Genomic DNA, 21,588 nt, shown 5'->3' with positions numbered 1-21,588 from the left:
TTCAAAGTAACGTTCTGAAAAAAAAGAAGGAACTGTTAAAAAAAGGCTCCAGGGCAATTTTGTTGTCTATTATGGTGTAAAACATAACACTGTAAAGCTTAAACAATAAAAGGTCAAACAGGGAGAAGACTGCACTACAGGACAGATCACTGTTTGAAAGTTTTGCAAAACGTGCAGGTTTTACTTGGTGGCTCATGAGCAAGAAAGCAGGAGGTGTCACAATGGCAAAGAGGCTCAGCCAAGAACCACAGATGGGAGAAAAGTCAAAAGATACAGGAAAATGGTCTGGTCTGGGTGTTTTACTGTAGTGCAGAACATGAGACCTGGGGCTGGGAGGACCCTGCAGGATGTGGGGATCTGGCAGGTGGTAGCCCACAAGCCCTGCTGCCTGGTGGCATTCAGCACCACTGTGTGCTCCATCTTCAGTGAGTTTGGCTTTGCCTTGCCCCCTAAATAAATGAGCATGGGTTTTCTATCTTTCCAAGCAAAATGATGGTTTTGAGGGAGGGATTGCTTACCACAGAGGGAGAATAAATGTTTGATGAAAGAAAAATGTTGGCACAAGAGTAAATGGGTAGAAACTGGAGAATAAATGTAGGCAAAAATTTAGAATTGAAGGAAAAACCCTCTATAACGTCCTTGCTCACCCCAGAAATCTTCTACAGGGGAAGAGGAGACAATGCAGAGTCAGAAAGAGCACAGGCAGAGGTGGGCAGGAGAAGAAAAGAAAACAAAGATTCTGAAGAGGTTAAATCAAATGCATTTAGAGAAAATATGACCTGACACTTCCATACTTTCAGGGAAAAAAATGTATTCTTAAATATTGTGTAAGAATGAATCTAAGGCAGAAAATGTCCACAGAGCCTGAACCTCCTGCATACCCTGTGCACATCTCTTGGTCAAAATTAGAAATGCTTTCCACATTAGCTCTTTGTGCTTGGATCTGCCAGCCATAAAGGCTGAAAGTGCTTTTATTCTCATGTTTTCATTCCTGAGTATAATTTTCTCAGTGCACGAGACATGGATATTCAGACAATATAGATCTTTATTCCTTACAGAAGCAGCAAATACTGGTGGTTGATATCCTCATTTCTTTGGAAAAGAGTTCAAAATGGATTGGCAATGGCTGAAATTACTCTCCCTGCTGTCACACTGCCAAAGTTGGACATACTATTGAACTACTGGCAATCTACCAGGAATACAAAAATATTAATAAGACCATCCCCAAACTGCAATCTTTTCTAATTCACCTTTGAAATTAATTTACATTTGTTTTCAGATAAATTGCCAAATTATTTTCTGTTGCTGTTCTGGCAAATGAAGGAAACATTTGTGGCCACCACACTGTTGTGGTGTAGCTTAAATCTAGTGCTGGGTTAAAAATGCTGCCTGAAAACTCTGTGTAAACAGACACGACTAAAACTCTATCACAGTTATTCTCCCCTGTCAAAAGTAGCAGTGGTACCAGTGATGACTAACACATTTGATGCCCGGGCAATCTTTGCGATAACAGAAGTGACACATGATGTGATCAGAAACACAAATGAGCCTGACGACTATTCTGGGATGGAGCCCACTCAGCAATTTTATAGTGCAACACGGGGAGACAATCAGGCACGCTTAGGCTGAGTTTCCTCTTCTCCCACACTGGGTAACAATGGCAGTAAAATGACTTTTCAAATCATGCAGAATATAGTTTGTGTAAGAAAATGAGAGAGGACAGACAAAAGCTATATTCCACAATATTACAGTTTGCTGAATAGTTTTGGCAAAAGCTGAATTGTTTTACTTACCCTCTGCCACCTGGCCTCTCTTGGAAAATGGCAGAGAGCAAGTAGGAAATTGGGCAGAGATAAAAGATGCTTCAGTGCATTTCTGTCATTTTCCTATGAATATGTATGATCTTAGGTCTTTCTTACCCTGGACGGGAGCCAAAGGCTCATAGACTACTCGATAACCCTGCAGGACTCCATTCGCTGCTGTCGGCTCGCCCCAAGACACGTTGAGTGTCGTGGAAGTGATTTCAGAGAATGCCAAGAAGCTGGGAGCACTGGGTGCTGAAAGGATTACAAATATATTGAGTTGCAGCAGGCATAGTGAATCTGATATACATATGTATTATAGAACATTTTTTTTCCCAGACTAAATCTAAAGGACACAAACTAAGAATGGGATTTACCAATTGGATCAAAATTTCCCAGAATCAATCATAAATACAGCCTCTCCTAAGAAAACCACCCACTCCACTGCAAAATTGGATCTCAAAAGCAAGCAAGGAGACATGACAAAGAAGGAAAAGACTCTCACAGGGACACTAAGTTTGTCTTCACTCTCTATCTAGCTGCTGATTTTCAGAAAACTTGCAGCATTTACATGTTTGATATCCCCCTGTCATTTCTGGTGGAAACGTGCTGCAGATGCTGGGATTTCTCAAGTTAACTCCCTCAGAAGAGTAGCAGAATTATAGGGCTGACAGACAAAAGGGTACTAAGTGAGCACACGGTTCAAGTGCATGCTTCCTCCTCATGGCCAGCCACAACAGTGCTGCCTGCTGCACTGCTGGAGCGCTCCCACTGCGGTCACATCCAGCACAGCTCAGCCTGTGTGGCTTAAAAAAAAAAAAAAAAAAAAGAAAAAAAAGATGAATTGCAAAAATCTCAGCACTTCTCTCACAAGACTGCTTGGGGAATTTCCAGGCTCTGTAGACAAGTTTAGATTTTCAGATGTGATAGCAGCGGCCGCAAAGAGACCCACAGACAGTTTCAATCTGGATCAGCTCGCAGAGGGATCAGTCGTTCTGCCTGCCTGTTCTAGCTTCCACTGCACTGTTCCCTTTCTCACGATTGCCTTTTCTGATCCCCTTTTTTCCCCCCTCCACAACCATTATAATGTAATGTCCTATCTAAAGATAACTCTAAACACCAGTACAGTCCTCCTGGACAACCACCCCAGCTGCTGCCCAGTTACTTGCTGGTGACCACCAAGTCCATGTTTTGAGGCAAAAAAGTGATCCCATACCAGCCTGGTGTGTCCTGCCCTGCGAGGGGCTGCTCCTCGGGCCATCCCCGGCTGCATTGAAGGCAGAAATGCAGACCATGTACCGCGTGTGGCTGGTCAGGTTTTTGAGCCGGACAGTAGTCTCCGGAAGGAAAAGGACCTTCACTTTCTCCGTGTCATTTTGGACGTCGCTTTCCCAGTAATAAATCTGTTGGAACAGGGAGACGTTTTAGCACATCCACACCTCTAAAACATCCTGGCTTTACAGCTGTAAAAGATCAGGAGGATGGAGCAGCCTTGCTAGGATGCTAACACTTTTCACCATAGGCCCAATCTTTTCTTCTCCTTTGGAAATTACCCTGAGTCTTGTGACCATGTAACTGAGCACATCATTCAAAAATAGAGCACAAGTTGAAGAATGTGGCCTAATGACAATAGATAGGAGCTGCCAGAGCTCAGCAATGACAGGTCAGTTTCTGAATTCTTCCTAAAATGCTATCTGCCTGTCAGCACTGGCACCGTGATACAATGCTCCCATAATTTGCCTCCTTATGCACACAACAGATTCACCATTTGTGTTCACAGGACAGCCAAGCAAATGTCTTCCTGAAGATGGTAATAAAGACTTTCCCTAAAGTTCCTTGAGGTACTTTTCCCCATTCTCTCCTTACATAATTTTTATCCCGATGCCATAAAATTAGTCTTTGGAGAAGACGATTCCAAGAGAAAAGTGGTGCCAGCCCTACTTATTGGACAGGCCTGGCACGGAGAGCATTACAACAGGCCAAAGCAAGCCAGAAAGTTGAAAGAATGAGCCAAGGCAAGACTCTACCTTGGCTCTACAAGCCAAGCTGTTAGAGCCATCTATATACATAGAAAAGGAAAAGAACATGAATTGATATATAAGGTTGCTTGTTACTGCCAAGAAGGGATGCCAGATTATTCACATTGGCTTGGCTTTTCTTCGCTTATGGATCTAAATTCATGGAGAGAGGCAGAGCCAGACACTGAACCCCAGCCAAGCTCCAGTGTTTGTAGACTTGCCCATTTCCACTCTCTGAGGGTCCATTCTCTTGCTGGAGAAGCTAAACAACATGCCTGCACAACGTCCTTGTCCCCTATGAACCAAATGCAATTAATACTATGATTTAATTTTGTTAAAGTTAAGGAAATGAAATAATTCTTGTGAAATCTGACCTGGCTCAGGCTTCTAGCTTGGAGGAAGTACTGCTTTTCCTAATAGCTTTGGAACAATTGATAGATAGAAAGCTCAGTTAGTATTCTTCAACACTTTTTTGCCCCAAGCTCTGCTGTCTCTGTTGCTTTTTGGAGCAGATATGTTGCCTGAGTAAGTGTAGCTGCCTCCCTGTCTGCATGCCCTGTTTCCCCATGCTCTCCTTTCTCTGCAAATAGCAACACTCTTTTCCTTTTCTCCCCCCTTTCCCCTGCCTCATTTTCTTTCTTTAGATTTCAGGACACAGTGCCATTTCCACACCACAGTCTGAATGCTGTTTTAATTTGCCTTGTGCAGTGAGGGCAGCTGTAGTTATAGAGCTATCTTACAAGTCAGAGCAAAGCCAAGCAAGACAAATGAAACCAGCAGAAGCAGAAGTATTGCCTTGTAGCCTTGTATATTCCCATTTTGGCTGTCGGCGGGAGGAGGGTCCCAGGTGAGCTCCAGCTGGCTCGCAGAAAGGGAGTTTACTTGGATGTTCTGTGGGGCCATCGCCGGAGCTAGAGAGAGGAGGACAGAAGAATTAATAGTGACAAGCAGAACTAGTTCATATCCAGGCTGCAATGTTCCATTTGCAGAAGGACCCAGGACAGGCTCTGTTTACGCCACCAGCCAGCTAACAGAGCTGGCCCTGGAGGCGTCAGCATCACGGGGAAGTCTCAGGTATAAAGCGGCAGCGCGCGTGGACTGAGAAGCTGCCGAGCCTCCAGAGAGCGCGATGCTCTGTCTCACACAGACCGGGTTAGACAGTGAATAAACTCAATCCTGTCAGCAGCTTTGGGAAATAAAAGCGAATCTTTTCTTTATTCTGTGGTGATGTTTCAGGCTTGCCTTTGGCAGTGATGCTGGGCTCCTCAACAGCCTTGAAAGCAACTGTGGGAGCGAGGTAGGCCCCTCGCATCGGCAGCCCGGCCTTTCTTACAGGCCTTTGTAGCACTGAGAATGAGGACCAAAATGCTGCTGAAAACCACCTCCCAAAACAGATACTAATCGATTCAACTAATATTTTATGTATGACAGAATGGCTTTTAGCTTGCTACTTGTTAGCCTTGATTTCATTACACCTACCCATACACATACTGGATCTCCTGGGCTCCCGGTGGCACTTCTTTGCATTGTGCTATGCAAGAAAACTAATATTTGGCTTCCTTTGAGTGCACCTGGGTCACACCAGCTTTCCCTTTTGTTGGGATCCAACTCGGTGCGGATGGATTTTCCTCCCCAGTGGCTAGCAAGGTCTGCTTTCCAGACCTGCTGCCTCTGCCTCCAGCAGATCTTAACAAAACAGCACGTTTTGTTTACAGGAGAGATGCCGAAGCGTGTCATGTTCAAACTCCAGAAGTGGGAAGGGAAAGGCAGGGCAAAGGGCACTCTTCCCCTTTCTCTGTGCTCGTGATGCTGCAGCCTTCACCCAGCCTACCTGAGAAAGCTGCCTCTTTTCTCTCTGCCCGTTTATGGGCCATAAATAGAAGTGATAAAACATTCACCACTCAAGTAAGATACCCCCGGTTATCTGTTCCTCTGGAGACTTCCTTCTTTAGAGAGAATGACCTTCATAAGTCACACTTTTCTACCGATACTCCCTCCCCCCAGCGTTATAAAATAAAATAGTAATTAACACCCACTCAGCCTGACACCAACTATTTATTTTGTTCTAACTGTGTGGTTTCCATATTATCACTGCCCACCCTGCCGTTAATGGAAATGTTAATAACCAGCGCCAGGTTGTTGTGACAGATGCTTGGGCTCATTATCAGAAATTCTTATTTACCGCTCCATTAAACGACAGAATCGCACAAAAAAACAATTCAATCAAAACTAACTGGAGGAATTTTAACAGCCACATTAATAATCCAAAACATAAATAAAGTTCATGTCTTTTGCATGTTTGCCACCGGCAACTCTATTGCAAAATTATTGCTGTACAATTAAAATGTGAAAGGCAAAATTGAAAATAGCCATTATCCCAGTGCTCAGCTAAAACTATTTGTTTGTTATATTTTTTTGTTTCTTTTTTTGGCTGGATGTACCGAACGCACTAGGTGACAATGACTGTCAGTAAAACATAGGTTTGGCTTGTTCACAGGGGTGCTCTCGTCTAATTGCTGCCCTGCCTTCCTCTGTTTCTCTGGGGTATTGAAGGGGGCAGCTAGCTGGCTTGCTGGCTGCATTCACTGCAATGTAGTGCTGCTAAGGACCAAAAATCTCAGGATTTTGAGACTTTTGCAGCACATACCAGACTGCGAAGCCAAACCGATCACATAATACAAACCTGAAAATACATCTCAGAGATTTGCAGATGATGACATGCTCAGAGAAACAGGAATATGTACAATCACAGGAAAATGGATCACTTTAGCGATGTATTTTCTTTCTAGGTAGTCACACTACTGTCTGTCCTGAGTTGACAGCTTCAAAGTGCTTTCAATACCCATGTCTGAAGCGGTGTCTGTAATAGCATTTTTCTTTGGATCCTACACACCAGCCTGGAACAATTGCTGCTTCCGAGCTGCGACCATTAGAAGAGCCGGCGTGTGCAGCCTGCTGCCACAAAAACACCATTTTTCCTCAAACCCTTTTTATAGAGCACGTCTAAGAAACACAATGGTTAAAAACTGCCAGTGATCACTCTCCACTGACACCGTCGCTGCTGGAACTGCACTTTTGCTGGCACGGCGGTGGAGAATTTGATGGGAGGGGAAAAATAAAAAATAAAAGACTGTGGAAAAAAAGACATTTCACCACCCCAGAGCCTCAACAACATGCAAATTGTGTTGGTTTTGTGCCCTGTGAGTCTGTCCCTGTGTTCAACTTTCAAAGGCTGATCTGTCCCTCCTCTTCTAAGCACAGATTTCTTGTTGACAGCAAGGGACAGCAGAAAAGTGCTGCTTGCTCTTGCTGCGGCTCTGTGCACACAGCACATTACACTAACAGTGAAATGAAATACTTTAAAAAGGAAGAAACACATCCCTAAAGACTCTACCTGCTTGAAACCCCAGACCACTCACTGAATGTATGGACAGCCTGTGCCAATAAAAGTGAATGCATTTTAAACGTGAATTCAAAAGCCTTTTACCTTCTAGGAATGCAGTTCAAGATTACCGAGCTCTGATTTTTTCATGGCTGTTGAAATCACTAATACATAAAAAGCGAGGTTAAAGCCTCATACCTCACACTGCTTTAGGTGTTAGTGACATTATCAACTACAGCAGGAGTGACATAGACCCCTGAGGGTCCAAATTCAGGTCGTGGCAGGTGGAAGGCATTTCACTTTCCCTGAAAAATATGTATGCATTCATGAAATCTAATTCTCTGCACGTATCCTGCTTTGGAATCTCCTGCAGATATTTACAAACATTTCTTATTGGATTTCAATTCATCTTTAAGATAATCTCCTTGAAACTCTCAGTAAAAAAGTAAGGAGAAAAGCCTTGTATCGTAATTAGTATTACAGCTATGGACTGGGTTGATGTTGGCACAGTTGTGAAAAGACAACAAGTCTATCTGGAGTTAGAGCAACAAGAGAGTGAAAATGGATGCATTAAAAAAGTTACACATCTACATCCAAATTTAAACTTATCACTGTCCTCATTTTGCACTTGAACTGAACAGCCTCTGCTCATGCTGCAGACAATTTGAGCTTGGAAATGCTTATAACCTTTAAAGAGAAGGTGCTTAAAATCCCCAGTGGCTCTGCACTAGATCTCCATGCACCGCAGAAGGTTCACCTTAGTTCTTCTCACTGCTTGCCTGGGATATTTGCTCTCTGGGCTGTGTGGCACTACGAGCTTTTCATCAATATGAAAGTACTGTTCCTTTTCTTAGTGACAGTTGCCACAGGTAGGCTACAAATCCTTGTGATTCATCGGGTAAACTTAATAACTGTTTTTATAAAGCATTCCTTGCTGCTGCTGCATCTGCTCAAATTTCTGGGTAGAGAAAGACTTCTCCTCTACCGTCTTTCAAATTACATAAATAAAGCCAGTATTATGTCAGGCAATTCACAGACAAGTCTGGGACAAGATGCCCTGATACTCACGTCATTTAAATAAACATGCAGACAAAAAAATAAAAATAAAAATAAAAAGGCAAAAAAGCATTGAAAGAGACCAAAGATTTTCTGTGCAACAGCTTGATCCCACAGTTCCAAACAATCCCGAGCAAATTTCTGTTCTATAAAGATCTCTGATCCTTTTCTATCTAGCAAGCATTTCCCCCCCTCCTTGTTCATCAAAGCATGCTTTTGTGAACATGCCTGCTTTTATTCCCTAGTAATCAATATATTTGCATTTTGGTGTTAGCACCTAGAGGCCAGAATCTCATTGCACAATGTGTTGCATAAACACAGAATAAAGACAGCTCCAGGCCCTAAAAGCCTCTAATCTGTATGTCTACACATTCTAATGCAGGGGTGGTTGGAGCATGTTCTAGCATATCAACTGTAATCTTAGCTACCTTCTCCGTACAACAAGAGAGAAGACACAGCAATATTTAATGTAGCATAAGCGCAAAATTACAGCATGAACACGCAGCACCTTCCAGGTTTACACAGTGGTTCCTGGCACACGCGGTCCTGGAAAAATGGAGCTGGAAAGGATCCTGAGAGGGCTCAGACAATCCAGCCTCCTGCATCACACTGGGCTCAGTTCTGCTGGTCAGATGTTTGTGTAATCTTGGCCACTGTCCCCTTTCCAAATTCCTCTGCCATCCCCACACGGACTCTGTCTATTTTAATAACTCTTAAAGCGTACTCTTGGGTTACTTGTTTTCCTTAACGTCTGGCCAAAGCCAGCCTTGCTGCACTGAAGTTCTGTTCCTGCAGTGGGATGGAGAACAGATCCTTCCCGCTCCCTCTGCAGCCGCTGCCCTCAAGTTATGGCAGAGATAAGCAACTGTTAAGTGGATTATAAAAAGCCAAACACAACAAAACAAACAGAAGGTCACAAGATAAAACAGCTGAGGCTGACCAGCAGAATGGGCAAAGGGAAATATAAGAGGCTTTCTTGCAGTCTGGGCTTAGAGAAGAAACACAAGGATGGTATCCTCCCGAGAAAGAACAAAGGGGTGTATTTGCAAATGTTTGCAGTCATTCCTTCCATGAAGGAAAAGCAGCATGAGAGAAAAACATTCTGTGCTTATTGGCCATTTTCTTACAGTGCCTGTGAAAGAAAGGTGGGAGCGAGGAACGCTTCCTCTGTGCGGCAGTACCTCTGTGCCATTAGGAATGCTGTGTGAGCTATGCTGATTAGTTCAATAACAATTAGTTAATTGTGCTTCAAAAACAGCAACTGTGAAGCTGCTTTCTGCTGTGACAAGGCAGTACAAGCTATATTTAGAATGTAAAAGATGTTTCCCACCAATTTCTGCCTGTTTTAAGCAAGGCTACATTTTTGTGATGGAAGTACACACCTTTTTTTTTTTTTTTTTTCCTTTCCAAGAGCTGCTCTTTCTGGGGCTATTCAGATGTATTTCAGATGCAGTAGGACAGGCAGATCCACATTCAAAAGCACACATATTGACTGACATCCTTAACCCCTCCAACACAACTCTGTTTGCTAACACCAGACCTGATGATGCTCTTACTCTCTTATTCTGCCATCACAATTTGGCACCAAAACCTAGTGCTCTGCCAGTTACCAGTCTCAACAGGCTTGTGTCACCCTGCGACTTGACCTGAGTCTGAGAAAAGGAGTTCTCTGATCTCTCTCACCTTTGAGAAGCCCAACCTCCTACTGGAGGGCAGCTGCAAACAGACGGCTTTAAGTAGGAAATAACCCGTTCTTCAGCATGGTGAATTATGTGCTGATTTACAAGATTGCATAGATCAGTGTTAGAGAAATTGAAACATTTCCTAGTGTACAAGAGACCAAGAGAAGTCGATACAAGACTAATTCGAAGAAGAACTCTCTCACCTTTGCGAGCACTGATGAAGAGGGAGCACAGTCTAATCGAGCCAAAAAATAAAGACAAATCTACCTTGGTGGGAAAGAAGGGACGGTGAGAAGAAAAACGCTGTCAGGATTGAGATTTGAAGAACCTAGAGCACCCACCACTACTTTCTTCTTTGCCATTTTATCTGGATAGACAAAGACTTGCCCCCTGCCTGAACACTACATTTTGTGCAGTAGCCACATCACATTTTTAAGGGTTTTAAGGTCATGAAAAAATGCAAATAAAAGCAACTGCGAATGATACCCAGGAGTAACACACCCAGCTTCTCTGCTAATCACTGAGAGGCTTCCCAACATCCTCTAGGCATATCATCAGCCTTCTGGAGAGGTGTGTAGACTGATGCAGGTAGTTAAAGAAGGAGAGATCACATTCAACACACGTATTGGAAAAAAACATTGAAATGAAACAAGGACTAGAAATGGGTATTCTTTCCATGGACCCAGACTCTAGGAGGTTATCTGCCAGTGCCATTTTTTCAAACTAAGGAGGCAATCATGTTCTGAGGAAACCTCCACGGATATGACTTATTCATGAAGAACCTTTATAAACTGGCAAGTGAATCAAGCAGAAGTAATTCTCATCCTCTCCCTCACCATCTCTTCCAGCAGTGGTGAAAACACTGGTGCAGTGATTGCTGATCTTTTAACTCTGAGTTCAGTTTTCCCAATGAGCTATGTGCAATCTGGGATGTTCCTGGGGCAGATATGACCCGAGTGATGCAGAAAAGTTACTGTGTTCACAGCACAACGCCTAAACCAAGATGCGTGCTATAGAACGGTATTGTGAAATAGACCCTGCAAACAAAAGCTACACGCTTGGCTTTTGCTGAAGCCCGCAGTTCTACTTAGCTAATAAAAACCTAAAATAGGCTATCACATTGCATACTGAGATTATCCATCAAGAGACCGAGAACAACCGACCCAGAAGTAAAGCCCTTACAAAACTGTCAGACTGCCTCTGGAAAGGGCATGCAGGTGGTTAAAATGGGAAGGGGAAAATAATAAAATATGCCTTTTTTCCCCTATTTTCTCTGTGTCAACAAGGATACTCTCACACAAAGGCAGCCCATCAGTCACCAGAGATAGACCCACGAGCAGGAACAGCAAGAGTCTGACACGCATTAGGTACGTGCAAACAAACATGCCGGCGTAAACCCTCACGCTGAAATCCCTTCTCACATCGATGTAAATTAGGGTTAGTTCCACTAAAGCGAGTGGAGCTAACCCAGTGTGAAAGTTGTGTAACTAGGAGCAGTGTCGGCTTCGATGAGCGCAGGATTCAACCCCCGGGATGTACTGAAGGTTGTTCAAGGACGCACGAGGTGGCGAAGGACTGTTGAGTGTTTGGTGCTCCAGCCCGACTCCTCTCCCACTTGCACCAGGAGTGGGAGCAGCACCACCTGGGAAAGCACCACTCTCAGTTCTCTTAAAAAAGTCCATTAGACAGCAGCAATGCTACCCACTTCAGACCATCTCTCAGGCTGATACCCGAGACTCCTCCTCTGCCATTTACACTCATGTTCCTCTCATTATAACTTGTTAATCCCACACTCCAATATCATAATACCACAAGTTCATGGCAGCAGACAAAAGTACCCACTTAGTGTTCGCTAACAGCAGCACCTACTACAGCCTAATAAGCGCCAACATCTCCTTATGCTCCACTAAAGTCAGGAGAACGTATCAAATAATTAGGGTGAATCTCCACTGGGTTTGCCATATCCCAAATGTTAAAAGCTGTATCAAAAAAGTCAAACTGAGCAGGTAAGATCTGCCACTGAGATAACCTTTCCCTGCGGCTTTTGAAGCAAGTTGTATAGTTGACCTCCAATGAGGGATTAATTTAGGATTTGCAGATTGCAATGGTCAGGGAACCCCAGGGAAACCTTTGAGGACTGTAATCCCATGGTCCTGGGGAGAGAGAGTCTAAATTTATGTCTTCTAAACTTTTGAGTGAAAGTTTTCTCCTAGTTTATTTTACAATCATAATATCTGTGAATTCATTACTGTGGTCCTCTGTTGCTGACACCATATTAGTGTCTGGATCTTTGTGGCCATGATGGTTTAGAATATTGCTAACTCATACTTTCATAATAAGAATGGCAACTTTTTTGCTTTCAGTCGACAACAGGCAACCTGAAACGCCTCCAGTACCATGATTGACGATGGATACAGCAAACAGATGTCAGAAAAGAAAACCAACTGTGCATCTCTACAGCTGGCTTCACAGCAAAGCCATTCAGAGGAGACAAAGCCACAGGAGCTGAGACCTGTGTGAAAAAAACTACATTTTGCTCACATATCCCAGGATGAAGCAAAACAAGCAGAGCAGGACTATGCAATTAGAGTAAACAGAAATTTGGCTGCAAATATAACCCTTTAGTCAAAAATACTCCAACTCTAGCCTGGGTCTGCTTGAATATGAGTTATCGGGCAGGGGCTTCCCCACTTCTTTACCAGTGCGATTTATGGTCCGTTTTACTTTATTACAGATTGCTCTTGTTTTTGAAAGGAAGGTTAATTCCTTTGCTTTTAATGGAGTAGCTCTGCTGTCAGCTCAGTAAGGCTCTGCATACACGATCAGCCTTCTCATCCCTCTGCCCTCTGTGCAGGGATGTCCCCGCACTCAGCTCTTCACAGGCCATATAACACCGCAGCAGAACTGTGAAAGGCCAATTTGTCCTGTCACTCCCACTGCTGCTTGCACCAGCTACAGAACAAAGGCGGGAGTCCTGATGATGAATTCAAGCACAGATAGTATGTCTGTCTCAAGCTATGGTCAGTGCTGAAAATCGACATCAAATTGGTGGGTTTGCGAGACAGAAGTTCATCATCCCAGCAAAACATCGTGTGCCAATCCCAGCCCAACACCACCTACGCCAACAATAGCAGTGGAAGAGATAAGGAAGCTCAGTTGATCAAAACCCGATTAGATTTTTGGTTGGACAGAAACATCTTTCCCACATTGAGATGTGATAAAAAGAGGCAATTAAACCAGAGCTAAGCAGGAGCTGCTGCACTGTATAAAGCATTGTGCTGTACCAAAGGCTGCTTATGACCAATATTAACAACTTAATGAGCTGTTAATGAGGCGCACATTCAGCTTTTACTTGCAGCATGAAAACACTGCAAATCATTTTAGGGAGCTTCTGGATCATCAATGGAGAATTAAAGATGTCAAATAAACCCATCAAATCTATGTCTCAATCTGGCCACTGCTTTCTAGTAAATTCTCTTAAAATTCCTTTTCCTGTATGGCAGAATAACTTGCTTTGACAGCAGTATGACTCCCACTTAGAGTCTGCTTCCTTCTGCCTTGACATTAGATTTCAGTCTCCAGAGAGCTGCAGGGATGTCTTTTTGACATGTTGACATTAAGGACACTTTTTCCACAGACTCACACTGGCACGGTTACTTGCTGTTTTACCGTTCTAAGATCAGCTACTGAGCTAAGCTACCAAATTCTGAAGTTTAATTCTGGAACCTCTGCACTCATCTATACACAAATTAAGAACTTAAAATTACCCTTCAAAAATAGCCAATTGGAGTAGGAAATGGAGGTAAGGTTTATCGAGAAAATTCATATCCATAGTTCCCCAGCAGCGCAGCTCCACCGGTAACAAGCAACGACTAATGCTCTAATGTAGGCACGCTTTAGTTTGTTATTTTTTACTATGCTGTCATAACCCTGCAGGATTAGATAATGCAACCGAGTGCTATCTATACTGCTATTACCACCAGTGGAGCAGTGATGGGAACAACAAATCCAAATTGGACTAGCTGCAGACAAGCCCCAAGTGGAAACCATGTATACAGTGAGTCTGGAGTTTAAAATACAGCACAAAATACTGATGTGATCTACCCAGTGGCTGATCCTGCTGTCTGAAAGGGAGTGCTGTTGAGATTTAGGGATTGTAGTTGTAATGGCTTGCAGTAACGCAAGAGAAGCAGAAAAGAGGTTTATATCCTGTTTAGAGTGGAAAAGGTCTTTTCACTTCTTTTCCCCCCAGCATCTTCCTATAGTTTTCCTTCCTTGCTCTGTTCTGATTTTACTCTGTTCTTTTAGCACGTTGTTGGTGAACCTCGTTTGGATCTTTAACTCTGAGCTCAGTGGCTTAGAGAGAAAGGCACTGGGGACAGGATGAAAACCCAGTGTCAAGCCTGGAGCAGGACATGCCTGTTATTGCAACAGCTCTGCAAGATTTTTTATATTGAAGATGAAGGGAAAGTAAAATCAATGTTTCAAACACCCTGCTGTCCCCCAAAAGTAGCCTTCTGCTGATGTTCCGAATTGTCAAAAATTAAAATGCAAATACCCTAACATATCAAAGGCTTGGCACTTCCAAAGCGCCAAGGAAGGTCAATCCCTTTGTTTAAAGTGGAAGAAAGCAAAACCAGTGATTTCTTTATTATACTGCTTTCCAATAGCTTCCCTCCCTCCCCTTTTGTTTATCAAGGGAAGATGCTGTCCCTAGGCTGACAGGTTTCAGACAACTGCAGTGTGAAACAGCCACGATAATCCCTCTCTTCCCTCCTCCAGTGGAGTCTGGGATGGAAATGCCCACCCAGTTCTTCTAGCTGTGCCAGCAGCAACGCGGAGCCTATCTGCATAGGCACAGCCAGCCACTGAGAGGCAGAACGCACGTGTCCCAGACAGATAGGAGAAAACAGCCGAGGGGGCCACAGCAGACTGATTGAAGCTGCCAGTTCTAATGTGTTGAAATGCTGTCATTCTTCTTGTAGGCTGTTAACAAGGAGGCACAGGGGACTTCTCCGTACAGCATCTTCTCAGCTACGTTCGGGGCACAGAAGGAGATAAAGCTTTCGTGCTGTAAGAGAAAGGGGGCCCGAGGTAGTGCTGAGGGACTCCCTTCTCCAAAAAGTGACCTGGAACAGGTAGGCGAGTCCACATAAGATATTTTATACAAACACACAACAAGAACGAGGCCTGCAGGTAGAGATGAGAATACTTTGGCATTTGCAAGCTTCACATCAAGGGGTAAATTCAAGTTTTTGAAGAGTGTAAGAGAAGAGAAGCAGTCATCCCTCTGTCCCACGCCTGTTTCTTTCTAAGCTATGGTTACACTTTGATGAAAGCAAGATGGAGAGGAAACCTGCTTTTCCGAAAGATGATGTTAGCAACAAAAGCAGTGTTTCAGCAGAGGACTTCTTAGAAGGGGATCTCCGTTTCCCAGCTCTTTGCTCCTTCCCTTTCCTTTAGCAGAATGAGCACTGAGAGATCATTATTAAAAAGAACATTATTAAAAAGAACAACAAACCAGCCTCATCAGTTCTGGTGAATTCTGAAGGTCACCAATGTCACCATCAGTTATAATGACACACATCACTCCCCTCTCCACACGAATGGATTTACAACCTGTTCAAAGCCAAGCATCTCTCAGCGTACTTCACCCCTTCTGCTACCTCCTCTCCACACACACACTTGGTCTCCTCCAGCAGCAGCTGCTGGAAGAAATTATGAATTCCATTATTTTTCATCCAGAACAGCTTTGCAGTATGTAGCAAAAGCACTGGAGGCTGCAGGCTCGTTACTGCAGGATTTGTATTGCCGCCTTCCATTTTATTCACCATCCCAAATTAGGTGAAGCACGCGTGCCCCAAACCTGTGATTTCTGTTTAATTAAAATGCAGGTGGTGGAGCCTCCTGAACTCCAGAGCCCACCACACAATCAGATAGCGACAGCAAGCTGGTAAAATAATGCACTTGATGTAGTGGCTGCTCTAACAGAGTCTTAATTTCAGTCAAGCAGAACAGCACCTCTGGTAGCAGCTGCATTTAGGGCTGGGACGACTATCAGTACCCAGCCTCTCGCTGCACACTCACTGCCTTCCCAATCAAAGCCGGAGTCCCTGACAGCTCAACTGTTAAATGAATTAACAAGGCGAAAGGGGGGCTTGCCGAAGGGGCTGCAACTCCCTTCCTCGTTTCTGCAAGTGGCAGCTTTCAGTTTTTCTGTCGTTTGTCAGGAGCTGCACGTGGCTCTCTAATGAGTAGGGCAGGGCTGCAGCCAGATCTAAATAGGCTTTTTTTTTTTTTTTTTTTTTTTTTTTTTTTTTTTTTTACCTATTCACCTATTACATGGAGCTTAAGGCAGTGCAGGGGAGGAATCCAGAGGCTCGATGCAAGTGGGAACAGCACCGGCTCTGCTCAGAGGGACCAGGCAGTGCAGCGCCCCCGCACACCGCACAGTCCCTGCCTGGTCTGCTGGTGTGGGGAAGGTTTGCTCTCCACATCATGGAGTTTTGCAAACACCCAGACAGAACACAAAATGGAGCCTTCGTTGGGTTATTTCAAATTATGGGAGAAAACTGCTGGGAGAAAAGTTTTGGTCCACCTATAGCAAACAAAACAAAACTAAACAAAGCCTGCTTGCATGTAGCCTCTTAGTTTACCTGGCTGCTCAGGATACAGGAGCTGTCATTCATGTCTAGCCCTTTGCCTACCAGCAGGTTGTTCTTACGGAGCTCCCAAAATCTCTCTCTACCCCTCGGTCAGAGCCAAATGAGAGCTGAGCACACAAGCTGCCTGAGGAGGATGCTGGTTTGGGTACGGCTGAACAACATGCTTGAAAGGAACTCCTCGTTCTGGTGCTTTTTACTCGTTTGATTTGCAAAACTGCCAGAAGGGTGATTTTAATGGTGTATTTATTTGTTTATTTATTTCTGAGTTTGTTAGGGGGCTCCATTGCTCACTTGAGTTCTTACTGTAAAAATCCAGGTACAATGATTGGACAACGTCAAATCTAACAGGGGAGAGGGCAAGAGCAAAGAAAGGATTTGTGGATGCTTCTTCTTCTGCACTGATTATCTGACTGCACTGAACAGAGACGGGTCATTTACTGTTCTCATCCTGCACAGTACATCAACCGTCAGTATGATTTTTGGATGTTCCATGCTGTACAAAACACTGTGAATTCAACAGAGTTGGGTATTTTCGCTGTGCTGGCTTAAATACAGCACATTCCCCCTTAAGGCATATGCTGTATATTCCTTTTCACAACTGAAAGGAATCTTCTCACACCTACCAGAATTACTGCAACCCTAACAGCAGAACAAAACACCATTTAACAGTATTTGCACTTAAATTATCCAGGGTCTTCCTGGGGCTGGTCCCCTTCAGTAACTTTGTGTGCAGTGCTATGATCTCATTGCCAGCATCTGTTGTTTACTGAGAAAGATTTCTCTATTTTTTACATGGGTGACCCATCATCAAAGCTAAACAGAGCCATTTTTTCCAGCTTGCTACTTAACTGCCTTTACCATGGGTAAGAACATCAAGCAAACAACAACAAAAACTTGTATTTCCCCAGCACACTTTAACTCAAAGGTGTCACAAGTCAATTTAAAACTTAAATTGCCATACCAGCTCCAATCACTTTGCTCACAGTATAAATCACAGTCGGCTCTGGAGGTGGAAGAAGCAGTTATATAACAAAGCATAGTAACTTCACACAACAAGTGTGAAAATCTGCAGGAAGCTCCTACGTTCATCACTTCTACTGCATGAATCCTGATTGTCCTGAAACAGAGGTAAATCCAGGATCTCTACAAATCGCACTGAGTCATGCTACAACTTCAGAAACACCAGCTCTGCCTGCCTGTGAAAGGTCTCCTGCATATCTGTTTCCTCCCAAGTTTTGCTCCTTCCAGTGCTCTGTTCCCTGAGTTACAATAAGAGAGACATGATATACCAGCATCTCTTTGTTTTCCCCAGCTGATTTTCTGTGCTGTGTACACGTGTAGAAATGTAGTTGCTGGCTCAGTTTGCAGCAGTGAGATTTTTAGTTCTGAAACAAAAATCTATTCTGAAGCCAGATACAGTTGGCTCCACTTGGGGCTTCCTTTGCTGCAGTTACAGAAGGAAGTTGGAGCAGCAGCAAGCTAGAAAAAATGTAAATATTGCCAACTGTTTCTCCAGAACCATGCTGCTCTGATTAATTTATGATGTTTTCAGAGAAAGATAGCGACTGGTACACCTTATTTGAAATGCAAAGGTTAAGCAGAGTTTAAAAAAAAACAACCACCTGTGCTTTACTGAGTTTTGAGCAATATATTTAATGAATAACAACAAAATGTATTAGCACCGAGTTTGATAACTTTTACAACCTAGCCTTGAGACAGAAGAACAAAAGTGCAATCAGATTTGTTCCCGGCAGCAGACTGAACAACAGGAGGGTGCATGCTGCTGCCTATTCTTGTTTTAAGCTTCAAAAAGATGTTGCTGCAGAAAATTGATACCATAACTAACAACTATTTCAGCACCAGCCTCTCTCCAGCTGGGGTCACCGTAAATACCGCACTGCCACTGGGGCTGTGAGGAAGACATCAGCTATTCCAGTCCTGCGCTGGCTGCTCAGCTAGAGTTACTGAGAAGAACAGGCTCAGCTGTGTGTTATCTGTGCTCTGCAAAATCACCTGTTCCACAAAGCATTCAAAGAAGTGCCTAGTTAACTCTCTTGTCCTGATTTCTGCCTCTGGCCTTCCAATGGAGGGATTTAAAATTGATCAGCCAGTTACACTTCAGAAATACAGCCCGACTTCATGCACTACAACCATAATAAGTAATGGCATGAATACTGCACTGAAACACAGCTTAGGTAGAAGCTGGATGCAGGCACAGAATGTCTGCATGTTCTTGAGAGTAATCATCATCTGTGACTCCAGAGCTACCATTAAACCGGACACAATGTCTTCTTGACTTCAAGAGCATAAAAATACAGCAAGATGTGGGGCACAGGCAATGTCTCTACAGAGCTATAAAATAAAAGAACCAGCTTTCCAAGTCTCCCTTGTTTTGCAGTTTTGTTTCTTTTCCCTTGTGGCTTTCCTATGCTCTACTTTTTACTTCTTTAACTTGAGTCAATTTTCCCCTCAAGCCAATTTGGTATGAACAGTCATCCTCCTGCGACTCCAAAAAGATTTTCTCTTCTTTCTTTCAGATGCACTCTCTTCCCTTATTCTTGTAGACCATCTGGCTTTCAAATGGCAAGAAGCTGTCAGAGCCAACCTATTCCAGGAGAGGACACTACAGAAAACCTGCTAGTGAACATGCTTGTACAATTTTTCAAAGCAACCCTTTCCCAATATTTGGAGAATATTAGAACTTGCTGGTACTTTAAAAAATAAAAATAAATTATTTTCTTTTTACCTACCTGCTTCACCCACAAACACTTCCACTGGTGTGCTGGTAGGGCTCTCACCAATGACATTATACACAGTCATCAGCACTTCATATCTCTTGTATTTCTTCAACTCTGAAAATGCAAATTATATTAAATATTATTACTTACCCTATATTACTTTATTGACATTTCTTATACTCTGTTACTTCTTTATCACCACATCTCTCTCGTGAAATACAGCATTAGAACAGTGCAATATCTACTTCCATCCTTCCTTAATACACACATCAAAGCAGAAATTGCATAATTAAGAAAGATCTTTGCAATGAGATGACAAAATTTTCCAGCATTTCTTCAGTCCATTGTTCCAATAGGAAGGATCATCCTTGATGGGTAACTAGCTAGGGGAACATCTCTAGGTCATTCTTGGTGACAGAGAAAAGGCAGGACTTTGCTTTGAATGTTCACCATTTGAGCTCATTCTGATTTCCTCTACTGGTAGGACAGAGCATGGCTTCAAGCCTTTGCCTAACCCCTGGGACTTTCACCTGGGGAGTCATTTAGCAGCTGCACTGCTAGACAATGTCACTGCTGCAGCAAGGAATTCGGAGTCCCATGCAAAGTATTCAAGTGTATCTTGCTCCCTCAAAGCGATCACAGTTGAAACATCAGTCACAAAGAGAAAGTGGAATTTGAAGTGTGGGCTCTGTTTGGCCACCAGGCAACCAATTTCTTTGTTGGCATATAAAAACTGCTCTTACAGATGAGGTATGAGAATGAAAGCAGTGTGAAAAAAGAAAACACAATGATATGGGGGTAATTAAATGATGTAAATGGGGGTGGAGTAGAACCGTGTCAACATCATTAGATGAGGCAGCAGCTCAGCAGTTTCAGATTTTGCATATCCAGGATGAAAGAATCAATCCTAACAGAAAAAAATATCATCTACAAATATTTAACAGTGAAATTAATGTAGGAAAGAGATCGATACTATAAATTGCTGTATCTAAATGATCATTGAATTGATTAAGACATGCAAGCCCAAGGGTCCAAATTTCTCCCTTTGCCATAAATTTTCTCTGTTATCTACAAATCACATTGTACCCTTATCTCTGTTATACTATGTCATTGGTTTGGTAAGGTTCAATATGTCTAATCACACAGGATTTTCAAGTTTCAGTTTCACAGAAGCATGTACAAGTGTCTTGCTCCTTTATATGACACAGAATTCAGCATCGTTCCCTGGTCTCAGGTATACTGTGATACCCAACATATCACTAATGTTTTGCTAGTCTGTTAATAAAAAAAAAATAATTAAAGATATATAGCTCTTGATTGGAAGTACGGTACTAGGCAGCTGGTACAGAGAAACTTTAATCGTTGCCATGAAAAGCCACAAGGGAGATTTTAGTGTTAACTGGCTGTGGAAGAAAATGGAACATATGAGAGTTCATGCATGCAAGTTTCAGTGGGGATAGGGTTTCATATTTTTTTTAGCCCATCACAATCTGTGACTCAAAAGCCTTGGGCAAAACCTATCTAGTGAACCATCATCACTACAAAGCAACTTGCCTTTTAACTCTGTCGAATGCTATTTTATTCATTTCCAATTGAAAACACCTCTGGAGATGCATATAAATTCATTGGGCCCTCTCTAAACTGGCCTCATACTCCACGGAAAGCTTGAGCATTGCGATGTTTGAATCATAAGACTAATGATGTGATACAGCTAAACTCAGATGGACTGCAGAATATGTAGCAAGCATATCAAAATTCATTTAGCATCAGCAATACTGGGTTGTTACAGTCAATAATGTTTTACCTTCCCAGCAGCCACATTTTTACAACAGCTACCTACTTGCATCATCAATGTCTTTTGATGTAGGGAAAGCAAAAGCTTAAAGAAAAAGAAACTCAAGAAAGCAGAATCATTAATCTGTGTTGATTTCTGCTAGATCCACTGAGGAGAACCATAGGAGTTTGCCTATATTGTATTTTGAGCCATTAAAAAGAGTCTCATCTAAAGGCAATGTGCACTTACGTGTTAATTCATACGTCGTTAATGCAGAGCTGCTGTTCACTGTCTTGAAGCTGCTTTGGGCTATTCAGGGTAAGCAAAGCAGAAAGCTTGTTACAGTGCAAGGAAACAGTTATTGCAAATGATGTACAGCAGAGACAGAGGCAAATGATGCAGCACACACATACACAACTTGAGCTTTAGGACTATACCTTGAAGGGCAATAAAACCACATCACTCTTGTAA

At 43.0% G+C, this 21,588-nt stretch overlaps 1 protein-coding gene across 2 annotated transcripts in view; it reads right to left on the bottom strand.

The window, feature by feature from the left end:
- The window catches only part of SDK1 (sidekick cell adhesion molecule 1), a 396,992-nt gene that overhangs the window by 28,220 nt on the left and 347,184 nt on the right, over window positions 1-21,588 (bottom strand). The window contains exons 34-38 of one of the 2 annotated variants that reach the window (XM_082772472.1): window positions 21,367-21,426; window positions 19,356-19,457; window positions 4,616-4,731; window positions 3,019-3,205; window positions 1,920-2,057 (exon numbers count right to left, since the gene is read on the bottom strand). In XM_082772472.1, coding sequence (XP_082628598.1) covers window positions 1,920-2,057; window positions 3,019-3,205; window positions 4,616-4,731; window positions 19,356-19,457; window positions 21,367-21,426 — 603 coding nt within the window. The remainder of the gene's footprint in view (window positions 1-1,919; window positions 2,058-3,018; window positions 3,206-4,615; window positions 4,732-19,355; window positions 19,458-21,366; window positions 21,427-21,588) is intronic. The other variant, XM_082772473.1, reaches the window with a different exon arrangement.

The sequence above is a fragment of the Aythya marila genome, assembly GCF_965140915.1.
Source record: "Aythya marila genome assembly, chromosome: 15".
Taxonomy (NCBI): domain Eukaryota; kingdom Metazoa; phylum Chordata; class Aves; order Anseriformes; family Anatidae; genus Aythya; species Aythya marila.
Note: the sequence above shows the minus strand (reverse complement) of the source record. Positions and strands in the feature narration are given on the sequence as shown.